Source organism: Pseudophryne corroboree, chromosome 5 (genome assembly GCF_028390025.1).
Source record: "Pseudophryne corroboree isolate aPseCor3 chromosome 5, aPseCor3.hap2, whole genome shotgun sequence".
Lineage (NCBI taxonomy): Eukaryota > Metazoa > Chordata > Amphibia > Anura > Myobatrachidae > Pseudophryne > Pseudophryne corroboree.
In genome coordinates, this window is record NC_086448.1 from 201,642,659 (window position 1) to 201,655,969 (window position 13,311).

Consider the following 13,311-nt stretch of genomic DNA (forward strand, 5'->3'; position numbering starts at 1 on the left):
CTGCACTGGGGAAATTGACTAATAACTGCATAGCTCCGGGCGTTAAAAATGTAGTTTTACCCACATGGTAAACTCAGCGGGCAATTTAATCTGTCCCTATGGGTTACCCCATGGGTTAAGTCCCAGAGGTCCTGAGGCTGCAAGGAAAAAAATCATGTTAAATGCACCCTCTGGGGCTTAACGTGTGGGATAGTAGCCCTTCATTGACTAGCTCAGAGTAGACAATTAGCCATGAGGTAAACCCTGCGGCTAATTGAATCTGCTCCTGAGTGTGGAACTAACACATTGTAATGCACTTTCGTGAGAAGATACTTGGTGACAAGCGAGGGTAGCTCCATAAAGAGGTGGGTGGTATAAAGACAGAGCACTGTTTTACCTCAGCAAGCAAAATATCTGCCTCCACTTAGTCTAGACAATTGATGCACTTTAATTACAAGTTCAGTACTGCTTTAGTATGTTCTTATTACTTCCAAAGCAATGTGATATACTGACTAATATTTAAAAATAAATCAGGATTAAACAGTCATTTTTGGGGGAATACATTGGTTACTATAGTATTGCTCTATACAATATATTAGGTTCAATGATGGGAGGGATCTTAGAACAAAATTTCAGATGCATGGTTGTCATTTTGTCGTCAACAGGGCTTACTGTGACAGGTTAATAAAGATCTATTGGATTGAATGTGGTTTTTAGTGTGTGACGGGCTTCTGCAATGAACCACCTCTAATCCTATTGTACCCTGAACAAGTCCTAGAATTCTTATGATGGAAATGTACCTAATCTGAAATGCACCTTTGCTACTGGTGACCATTAATAAACCTCAGCAATGATTGCATCATTTCTTTTCTTTTACAACAAATTAAGATATATTCATTTTAGTACAGGTAAGTTTTACTTTGACCTGACTACAAACATGAAGTCCAAGATTAAATACAAGACAAAGCATTATGGCATTCATAATTTAAGGCATTAATATTTTATATCATGCCCACGTTCTAGCTTATTTCTGTCGGTAAAGGCACATATGGTAAAAGCAAGGCAATCAGTTTTACTTATAAGCAGAATATTTATGCTCTGTAACATAAAATAAGTTAGTATTTGATTAAAAAATTAAGACATTAAAATTTACATTGCTCTGTAAAACCCGGAGGACAGAGTATCAAATGCATGTAAGTCCAAGTCTTGCGGGGTTGCTTATAGAAAAAAAACAGTCATTTAATTGTTCTAAGGCAAAAACATGCTTGTGGCTGCATCCACCAGTCCCAGGTTCTCCGTTGTTTCTAGAAAGGCAAGCTTCAGTCATTGGAATTGCTGAATTAGTGGCACTTTGACAGTTTTTACTTCTGATATATGTGAGGATTTCTGGATGATACAACTGGTGGTCCCTTGCAGTTTGTCTTTTCCTTGTGCGAGGTTCGTTAAAGCCATCGCTGCATTGATCTCCCGCCAGTATGTCTCATCCTTGCTGGCCCCTCTTTTATTAACTGCACTAGATTAAGTGAACAAAAACACAATTGCATCAGCTTGCTTATTAAAAAACAGTAGAGTATGCATAAATGATGAAATGGTCACATTCATTACTATGTAGGCTGGAGATTGTAAAGGATATTAGGAATTCTGCCATTCTTAAAGTGGCCATATACTGCACAATAAAAAGTGACAATGTCATGCATCGATGAGCTTTACAATTCCCTGTCAGTCACCAGGACCTGGCAGGAGGAAGTAAATCACTTTATATTCTTCTGGCCCACTTTGCTGTGGAGAATGAGTGGGGATTGTACTCTTAAGGTAGATGCAGACTCATCTTCCGCAACAAAAGAGTTAAACAATGTGCTTACATCTTGCACTCCAGATACACAGATGTAGCCACGTTCATCGTTGCCGCGAGGCGTACACGCGTACGTGCATATGCATGCGCACATCATGTTAGCCTATGGAGCGAACGCCCGCTGTGATAAGTTGCACGGTAGCGCGTACGCACTATGCCACGATGCGTGCGCACTTGCAAGCACATCGCGGCATAGATAAGCATAGGTACATCTGTAGGCATACTTGCCAATTCTCGCTAAATGTCAGGGAGACTCCCTGAAATAGTCGCAATCTCCCTGACTTCCTGAATAGTCTAGCAATCTCCCTGACTTCCTGAATAGTCTAGCAATCTCCCTGACTACCTGAATAGTCTAGCAATCTCTTTGACTTCCTGAATAGTCTAGCAATCTCCCTGACTTCCTGAATAGTCTAGCAATCTCTTTGACTTCCTGAATAGTCTAGCAATCTCCCTGACTTCCTGAATAGTCTAGCAATCTCCCTGACTTCCTGAATAGTCTAGCAATCTCCCTGACTTCCTGAATAGTCTAGCAATCTCCCTGACTTCCTGAATAGTCTAGCAATCTCCCTGACTTCCTGTCATAGTCTAGCAATCTCCCTGACTTCCTGAATAGTCTAGCAATCTCCCTGACTTCCTGAATAGTCTAGCAATCTCCCTGACTTCCTGAATAGTCTAGCAATCTCCCTGATTGCACCTCACCCCCATTTTGTACCTGTTATAGACTTGAAAAAAAATCATAGATATAAACATTCAAATGGGATAATTTCCCTGTATTATAGAAAAGAAGAAAATAATTGGTCTTACAGTTGCGCACTTATAAATGTAATAATTATACACAATTAAAATGTAATTTTTATTATCATCATGTTAAAAGGCCTGTAACTTAATTATTAAGATCAAGAAAAAGATTTTAAAAAAACATTTCTTGTTCTTAATATTTCGCAGTTACAGGCCTTTTAACATGATGATAATAAAGTTACATTTTAATTGTGTATAATGATTACATTTATCAGTGTGCCACTGTAAGACCAATTATTTTCTTTTTTCCTGTATTACAGTCTAGTATATTGGCAACAATATAGTTTGTGGCAGCACACCCAGAATTGATTTGATTTAAGTGATTGTTATCAGGGGGTCTATGTTTGAATTAATGGCATAATACTAGTGCAGTAGGCACCAGAAGAGGGGTTCGGGTTAGGGTGCAGGGACGGGAAGGGTACAGTTAGGTACTGGGGAAGGAGGCTTAGTTTAGGCACTTAGAAGGGGTGGTTAGGGTTAGGCACCAAGCAAAGAGGCTTAGGTTTAGGCAGTGGGGAAGCGAGGGTTAGGGTTAGGCATTACCAGGTAGGGTTAGGTTTAGGCACCCACAAGGGAGGGTTAGGATAGGGGCAGGGGAGGGTTAGGGTACTTTCCAGGGGGCTGTTGGGATTCTGATGGCTGGGATGCCGCTGCCTGCATTCTGACCGCCGGCATTCCGTCCATCGAGATATCATACTGAATCTAGCAAGTACAGTATGGCTATAGCAGTTGAGAGTGCAGTGGTTCAATGCCTTTATTTCACTTTTTTGTGGTCACATTTATCTTGCACCCCGGTCATTTAATCCAACTTGTGTCAGGTGATTACCTACAGTAGGTGACCGTGTATAAGAGCTGCTATGCTTGGGAGAGGTCTTGTCTTTAAATGTCAGTGTGCAGTCAAGCCAGGAACCAGAAGCGTAGTTCACGTAGCAACTGTCATGTTTAAATAAATGGCAATATAGGACTGACCAGACCAGGAAGACTGTGGTGCAGCTGGTCAGCCAAACCTTTATGGCATTATGTGAAATGACCATTCCCCATTTTTACATAGAGAACAGTTAAGAGTCTTCACAATGCATATGTGAGTGCAGAGTTTCTATGTTATTGTTTAAACATTGTAGCTACTGTACATTCCCTCTGCACCCCAGATATAATGGTGGAGAGTGCAATGATGACACTGTGCAATGATGTCCATTACACACACTTAGAAAATATCATTTAAGCGAAGACACAATAGTGTGAAGCACCACACACGCACATGCACGCGCACACACATGACTGGTACATCACACGTGACACAGTTTTGTCATCACTAATCACTATACTATCTTCAGCTTTGCCTCATGAAGCGGAAACTTGTTAACAACAAAGCACACACTTTCTATTTGTTTGCAGCATACAGATGTAATACAGCGGACTCACCTTTGACACTTATTTGTCCCAGATTCCAGAGTGTCTAAAATGAAGGAAAAAAAATTGCATGTGAGTTATTTTTTGTAAAATTATTAAATTGTATCAGAAATGAATGAAGAAGTGAATGTTGACAACAATGTATTACTTTTACCATCACTTAGTAACACTAGGGGGTAACACTTATTCTGAGTGGGGCGCAGCTGCATCTATGTCTGCGTCTCTTGCCGCTGCAGTGTCTGTTACTTTATGCTAATTCTGCTATAGAACCATTCGCTGGTACTGCAATGTCTCTGAATGTCCTATGCTAGGTGCACATTCTCCGTCTGAGTATGGCGGTTTCTAGTGTGAGTGAGCGATGAAGTGTCTTTGTATGCAACCTTTATTAGTGACACACCCGCGACAGTCTCAGTACACTGCCATCTATGTGCATCTGAATAGACACCCCTATGTCACCGCCCACTAGGAGTGGTGTAAAATTCTATGGTATAGATCATCAACATTTATACGGTTATTTAATGATCCATTTGAAGAGAGCAATGTTGTGCAAACCCCCGGTAACCAACCAGCATCTCTAGGCCATAGGCTTTGCATTGTTCTGCCTGGAGCTGTTAGTATGTTCCTCTTTGGTCATGTCCTAGTGCATATGATTTCCACTCCTGCTGTGCTTTGTATACTGTGCAGTATTGCATAGGTGGAAAAGTCAGCTTCTCCCACCTTCTTCTGGTTATGTGTATGTAAAATCATGTTTGGTCGTCTTGCTATATATATGATACATACCCTCCAACATTTTACACATGAAAACCGCTTCAAATTGGGAAAGGAGGCGTGACCACTGGTAAAAGGGGCATGGCCACAAACCCTTTCCTATACTTTCAATGTTAATTTGGGGAGTCAAAAATCAGTACAAAGCCTTTTTTGGCAGGTACAGACCATAAAAAAAAGGTACTGTACCTTCCAAAAAGGTACAGTTGGAGGATATGTATAATATATTCATCAATATGTCTAGGGAAAGTCCTTAGGCACCCAATAACCTTAGTGATCATAAAAGAACAAAGACAAAGATTGGTAAATAAATAATGTCACAAAAGAGAAAAACATACTTGAGAGCTTGAGAGAATATAAGCACCCTGTTGGATGTTCCTTGAGGGCAGGATGTTTTACCTTATATTAGGGCTGGATGAGGAGAAAACTTCCTCTTTCCAGTTTGTGATCCCTCCCGCCAACCCAACCTGGGGGTAAATTTACTAAGGTGGGAGGTTTTTTTAGAACTGGTGATGTTGCCTATAGCAACCAATCAGATTCTATCTATTATCTTCTAGAAGCAGCTTGATAAATGTTAAGTAGAATCTGATTGGTTGCTATGGGCAACATCACTAGTTCTAAAAAAACTCCCACCTTAGTAAATTTACCCCCTGGTTTGTTTAGTATTTACAGTACTTAAATTGTTGGAATGTATTTTATGCTTTTTCTTCCAACAGGAGATGTGCAGCAGGAGGAAAGCAGCACTCCTCGGTGGCTCGATTTGGCAGTGCCGTAACTAGACATTTTAGCGCTGTGTGCAAGAAATAGCATCAGCGCCCCCCCCCATAGTTAAAATAGGGACAGTGCGCACCTAAGGCACGTGTAAAAAAAATAGGCTTCATGGGGAAGGGGCGTGGTCACATAATAGTACCAATTCACATTACACTACACAGTAGTGCCACTTGTACATATTGCACCAGGTAGTGCACCTATACATATTGCACCAGGTAGGGCCCCCCATACATGTTACGCCAGGTAGAGCACCCTACACACATTACGCCAGGTAGAACACAATATACACATTATGCCAGGTAGAGCCCTTATACACATAATTCCAAGTAGAGCCTCTTACACACATTACACCAGGTAAAGCCCATTATACACATTATGCCAGGTATATAATATAAAATGCAACATATTCCCGGCACTCCTTTTCCTTCAATGGAGATTTGCTCTGGTGCCCTCCTGGGGGGTAGTCGCACCCACAATATACCAGAAGAAACTGCAGGCGGCACTCAGAGACTGTATTAGACGTGGAATGAACCCCAACATGGGTGCCTTTATTGTGCACATCAACGTTTTAGGGAACAAGTTCCCTTCCTCGGGACAGTGTAATAACAATGTGTCACATCAAAAAAATAACATATATGTCACTTACCCCGCCAATGACTTCCCCCCAGCCCGCTCCGAGGCCGGCAGGAGCATGGAGTGTGCTGGGGGAAAGTCATTGGTGCCCAATTGTATATAAGTTGTATATTTTATTTTAAAGACCACATATTGCATTTAGAAGGATAAACAGACCAAAAGATATTCAAAATCAGTCAAATACAAAAAAACATAAGAAATAAAAATAATAATAAAAAAAAAGAAGAATCATATATATAGATAGAAGCTATGTTATTGCTGGAATGTGACCCCAGAGCAGGCTGTACCCCCCAATCAGCCACCACCTTAACCTTAATTAGGCACAGCAGAGCTTGACTAGCATTTCCCCTTACTGAAAGGTCAGTAGGTCACTACCTTAGTGGAGGATCAGGTCTCCATGTCAGGGAGGGATCAGCACTGGGCTAGTTAAGGGGAGGTGGTAGTATCTAAGGCGGTTTGCACAGGGGTCGGAAATTCCGCCCCCATTTAGTCTTTTAAATATTTATTAACTGGGCTATGGCCGAGGTAGCATTGCTTTTTTTGCCACCATCCTTAATTTAACAATTTCAAATTATTTAATAAATTTGTCTGTGACCTCTTTTTCCCCCCCAGTTTACATACTGTAGCTGTCTGTGTCTTTATTTATTAGCTTAAGTATTGTGAAAATAATAAAATATATGGGTGACTTTACACTGCACCACTGTGGTCATAAGCATCTTTGCAGCATTCCACAGGGAATGTAGATTGTAAACTCCGCTGCCGAAAAACTGTCATGGATTCCTGTAGTTGAGGAGAACCCATGTCTGCCAGCAGAGAGGTGGAATCTTAAGGTGTGTACACACGGTGAGATCCTTGCTATGCCCGATTTTGACTATGTGATTTCCCTTGAACTCCCCCAGAGCAGATAGCACAGATTTTGACTATCTGTACTTTCGATTTTGACTGTGTACAATTTTAACTAAGTGCCAATTTTGACTATACTTTGTACTAGATATACACTAGATAGTCAAGACTGACTTGCCTGCACAGTCTATCTAGCCTTATGACCCCACAGGAGCGCACATCGGGATCAAATCGGTATCACGAGCTGCCAAATACCTTGAGATGTTAACTAACTTTCCTTAAGCTTTTGACTATATAGTCAAAATCTTACAGATTTATCTCACCGTGTGTACACACCTTAATTCACAAACTGGTAATTGGGAATAACCGCATTTGTGAAGATAGAACCAAGGTGATAACAGAATGTGATTCTAACGGGCAGACCGCTAATGACAGACTAGGCAGCAGGGAACCAAAGTATCTCAGCATGGATAGGAACACATGATCACAGTCAATGTATATAAGCACGTTTTTATTTAGATACAAACTAGTCAATCATGAAGCTAATAATATACAGAATATATACACACAGGGATAAACACAAAGAAGTGGATTTAAATATAACTATGGTCCACTAATTCCACCAAACTGGCAGAAGTCAGAGCCCAGGTGTCTACCCACTTTTGCCAGGCTAGCCAAACAAGGCCTCAACCATACACTGCTTGTCAGGGCCATCCTAACAGTATTGTAGGCCCTGGGCAAAGCAATGCACTGGGATCACTAACTTCTACCTCTACTATTGCAGTCCTGCACCGTCTCTCCACATCGTTCTATGTAGTGAATGGCTATCAGCACTCTGATTGGTGGATAACTTCAGCAATCCACCAGTCAGCATGCTGACAGACATTCACTGTCTGGTGGATGCCCCCTTGGCCCAGTCCGCCCCTACTCAAAGGCCCCTAAAATTTTGGGGCCCTAGGCAGCTGCCAGTGTGGCCATATGTTAATACAGCCCTGCTGCTTGTGACTATTGCTCAGGAAAATGTCTTATTCAAATTTTGTCTTCAATTACCTTACTCCAGTGGGAATCGAGCGAATTTTAAATATAATGGGGCTCATGTAGTGTAGAATGTGTGTGCGTTTTTCATGTTTACAGCCCTTTAACTGGTACATGGAACCCTGAAGCCGTAGGATCATTTCCATATTCCATATTGCATCTAAGGCTGCATTTCATTGATTTTAGATTACATCGATGTATTTGGTGCTGATGAAGTTCATGCACATGTGTTCACCGCATCTGAGCCAGTGCAAGTGCTTTAAAATATTTGTTGCGCCAAGCAAAGCTCAGCCTTTAATGCAACACGGATATTTCATTTTCTATGTTAAAAATGATCATATTTTCACAGCATGCCTTCTATAAAACAAACTAAAATAGTAATTGATTCATGAAAACCACACATAAGTCTGCTTTAGATAAAATGGAATGTAATAGGGGAATAAAATAAGGCAGTGCGTTTAATATTATCACAGTATGCACACTGGCGCTGCTCTCAGAGGTCAGAAAGTGCTTTATGGGTCCTGGACATAGGAGTTACTTGAATAAACTTTTAGAATCCCCCACACTTTGTGTTATGCACAGAAATTCCTGTACACTTTTATGATTGAGTCACATAGACACTTGCCACGTGCCAGATGCTGCAATGTTTACAAATCCTTCTCTGTGATATATTGTATGTGATATTTTCTGCTGAAACATGCCCGCTATATAATAATGTGTTTAACACACTTTAGTTGTTTTTTTTTTTGTCTTAAAGCACTAACACCTTCTGTCTCCCAAGACTTTTATAGAGCTCAAGATAAAAGGCAATGAAACAAGCTAAAATATCAGTACCTGTGTTTCTAACCAGACCAGTCACATATAGGGGGTAATTCCAAGTTGATCGCAGCAGGATTTTTGTTAGCAATTGGGCAAAACCATGTGCACTGCAGGGGAGGCAGATATAACATGTGCAGAGAGAATTAGATTTGGGAGTGGTGTGTTCAATCTGCAATCTAAATTGCAGTGTAAAAATAAAGCAGCCAGTATTTACCCTGCACAGAAACAAAATAACCCACCTAAATCTAACTCTCTCTGCACATGTTATATCTGCCCCCCCCTGCAGTGCACATGGTTTTGCCCAACTGCTAACAAAATTCCTGCTGCGATCAACTTGGAATTACCCCCTTAGATAGCCACCTTCATGGGGTAAAGTGATTGCTGGAAATGTGATTAAAACACGTGTTTCTGAAAATAAGTATGTAATTGCCTAAGGGTTTATGCTTAATCATAAATGTACAGTACGTGTAGTGTAGACTACAGAGAACAGGCCTAAAGAAATCGCGACCCCGCGCTATTGTGTTAATAATATTATTATTTTTTTAAATATACTTCACTGTGTTTTTTTGGAACTATTCCAGGGTTCCTACTGTTTTTGATTACCCAGCACCCAATGCCTAGGGTTTGGGAGAGGACAATGAAGATCCCTGGTTCATTTTAGCAATGGGCTGGTAGCAGGGTCGGACTGGCCCACAGGGGTACAGGGGAAACCACTGGTGGGCCCCACTGTCTGAGGGCCCACTCCTTCCTCTAGGGATCAGGTTCCAGACTGTGCACTTGTATTATACATGGTAGATATGTTGCATTACACTGCACAAGACTATTGTGCATTTCAAGCCTCTGTGGAGGCTGACCACACCCCCTTTGTAGGCTGGTCACACCCCTAAGTATGGGCCCCTATCACTGCATTCCCCCGGTGGGCCCTTTATATCCCAATCCGACACAGGCTGGTAGTGATTTCAAGTGGGAACAAGCTGTATTCTGAAAGGGTCTATACTATTAAGGGGGTATTCAATTACACACGGTCAATGACTGCGGGTAATCATATCGCCGGGGGCTAGCCTATTAGCCCCGACGCGGTGCGCACTTCACCAATGCCAGCAGTTATCGCAGATTATTGTCTCAGGCACCCGAAGCATAATTGGGCTTGTAAATGGCTGATAAACGGTCTGACGCAGCCGCAATAATACATGGGATTGGGGATTTATCCCCAATCCCATGTGTTTTTGCGTGATCGCAGTTGCTTTTTATTTTGGCAACTGAAATTGACCCTAATTGGATACAGCGACAATGACCATCAGTCAAAAATAACGATGTCCAGCCCTTTCAATATGCCGAAAACGGATCGCACCTAATTGTATACCCACCTTAGAGTTCTATTTTCACTCTGCCTTTCATCCTTAGTACTGCCATTTATGGATTTGTTTTATTTATATAAAATCAATATATAATTCCCCTTTCTTGCTGCCATTTGCTTTCTTCCGCCTGGGGCAAGTTGCTCATCTTTTGGCAGACGCACTTCTGTTTGCACTGCTTTATTAACTTAGCCCTAATGCAGTCAATATAAAATAAAAACCACAGTCACATGACATCTTATGAACCACAGAACTGTCTCTACACAGATTTGCATAAGTCACACATTTGGCATAGCACGTCTGTACTATACAGCATAATAAAAGGCACATGCAGTAATAACAAATCATAACAACCAATGAAAAGGTGACTAAGGCACCAAATGATGCATATCTAAAACAATTTTTGCCTGTAGCCTAATGACCGGATGCAATATAATGTATGCTGTTGACCACATACCTGGCATATCACTATGAAATCATGGCACCGGCGAAAAATTTGAAGTAATAAATTTAGACAGCTCCCCAAAAATAAAAAATTCTGGAGAGAAGACAACCATAGTAATGAAAGAGATACACACAATAATATTGGCTCAGTGGTGACTCTGAACATACCATCCACTAAGCACCCTTATCCAGGAGTAACAGGAAGTTTTCTGGAATGAAATTTGCCTCACATTGGAAACCAAATAAAACTAAGAATACTTCCGTCATTAAGAGATGGAACATTGAAGAGTTTTCCTTCTGGTAAGTCGGTATTTGCGTAGGTAACATGTGTAGGAAAACCTGTCTACAATATGTTATTTGTTACTAGTGCCATTGATTTGTTTTTATCTTATTTAACTGTGCTCAGGCAAGTAACACTGTTGGTACAGTATATGCATACTGTTCCCTGTCTGCCTATGGAAGCACCAAATATATATATACATTTATTTTTAAATAATAGGTTGATTTAGTTAATGGTATGAATGTCAGCATGCAGATCCGAGGTGATCCTGGTAAGCATCAGGAACTGGATAAGGTAAGGGAATAATATTTTATTTATAGTCAAAGGGAAGAATAAGAAGTCACAGAAGAAACTCTCTTTTTCTGGGGGCACTCTTCTAGTTATAAAATATTACTTTTATTACTGTGCTTTAAAAACAATAAGGGGTATATTCAATTAGCGTTGGATTCATTCCCGACATGCATTTGTCGGAATGGATCCGACAACGCCTATTCAAATCTCATCTCAATTCGACTTTTTCAAGTCGAATTGAGATGAGGGACCCAGAGGAGGAGAGGGGGGGAGCCGCGGGGAGACCAGCGGGGACAGCTGCCGGTAGACGGAGGAGATCAGCGCTACAATAGCGCTGCAGGAGGATGTCACACAGCCGCCCGACCTCACGGCAGTGTCCACCCGGCTCCAGCAAGCGTGACCTCACTTGCTGGAGCCGGGTGGAAGCTGCCGTGAGCGGCGCGGCTATGTAACATCCTGCTGCAGCGCTACTGTAGCGCTGATCTCCTCTATATGCCTGCGTCTGTCCCCCGTCTCCCTGCGGCTCCCCCCTCTCTCCTGCTCTAATCCCTCATCTCAGTCCGACATCTTTTTATGTCGGACTGATATGGTTGAAAAGGGGGCCAAAAACTTCAACACAAGCACGTGGATCAGCAGCTATTCCGCCGATGCACGTGCTTTTCTACAAGTCGAATTCATCGACTTGTCGAAAAATTTTGGGATATATTGAAGAGCTCGAATCACGATTCGTCCTTAAAAAGTCGAAAACTGCAGTGTTTTCGACAGACGGCAGCTTTCGACTTTAATTGAATATACCCCTAAGTATTGTAATCATATACAGATAGACAAACATCAGTTGTAGATAATAGCAGAGATAATAAATTCTCTTGCTGTAATAAATGCTTCAAATAGACAATGTGTAGTTCACTGATAATTCAGAAAGCTTGAGTGAAATAATTATTTTTCTTTTTCTTTTTCAAAACTGGTACCATATTTTCAAGGTCTCAGAAAATTCCTATTGATACAGTAGGTAACACAGTCCACAGTGCAGATACTGTATACAGCCGGTAAAGAATAATAATGACTCCAAATAACAATCACCAATGAGTCCACACCACAGAATATCTCACAAAATTGCCAAATACTTGATGATATCAGCTCTTAATGTCAATATTGCTAATTATAACATGCAATGTGAGAGTATGTCTTGCAGGATAAAGGTAAAACTCCTTGCAAGAGTGGAGGGGTAGTAACTAGAGATGTGCACCGGACATTTATCGGGTTTTGTGTTTTGGTTTTGGATTCGGTTCCGCTGACGTGTTTTGGATTCGGACGCGTTTTGGCAAAACCTCCCTGAAATTTTTTTGTCGGATTCGGGTGTGTTTTGGATTTGGGTGTTTTTTTTTCAAAAACCCCTCAAAAACAGCTTAAATCATAGAATTTGGTGGTAATTTTGATCCTATAGTATTATTAACCTCAACAACCACAATTTCCACTCATTTCCAGTCTATTCTGAACACCTCACACCTCACAATACTATTTTTAGTCCTAAAATTTGCACCGAGGTCGCTGGATGACTAAGCAAAGCGACCCAAGAGGGCGGCACAAACACCTGGCCCATCTAGGAGTGGCACTGCAGTTTCAGGCAGGATGGCACTTGGCCCCAAACAGCACATGATGCAAAGAAAAGAGAAAAAGAGGTGCACTGTGGTCGCTGGACGACTAAGCTAAGCAACACAAACACCTCAATATCACAGGAATTATTCGTTCTAATCAATGGTATTATTGGTCCAAATCACTGGAAGAAAATGACAAAATCACTGGAATTATTCGTTCTAATCAATGGTATTATTGGTCCAAATCACTGGAAGAAAATGACAAAATCACTGGAATTATTTGTTCTAATCAATGGTATTATTGGTCCAAATCACTGGAAGAAAATGACAAAATCATTGGAATTATTCGTTCTAATCAATGGTATTATTGGTCCAAATCACTGGAAGAAAATGACAAAATCACTGGAATTATTCGTTCTAATCAATGGTATTATTAGTCCA

At 41.1% G+C, this 13,311-nt stretch overlaps 1 protein-coding gene across 2 annotated transcripts in view; it reads right to left on the reverse strand.

Moving 5' to 3' along the window:
- Nucleotides 1-343: 343 nt before the first annotated feature.
- Nucleotides 344-13,311, reverse strand: part of MKX (mohawk homeobox) — a 151,578-nt gene continuing 138,610 nt past the window's right edge. Inside the window, exons 6-7 of one of the 2 annotated variants that reach the window (XM_063924849.1) lie at nt 4,052-4,085; nt 344-1,492 (exon numbers count right to left, since the gene is read on the reverse strand). In XM_063924849.1, coding sequence (XP_063780919.1) covers nt 1,303-1,492; nt 4,052-4,085 — 224 coding nt within the window. In that variant the 3' untranslated portion in view covers nt 344-1,302. The remainder of the gene's footprint in view (nt 1,493-4,051; nt 4,086-13,311) is intronic. The other variant, XM_063924850.1, reaches the window with a different exon arrangement.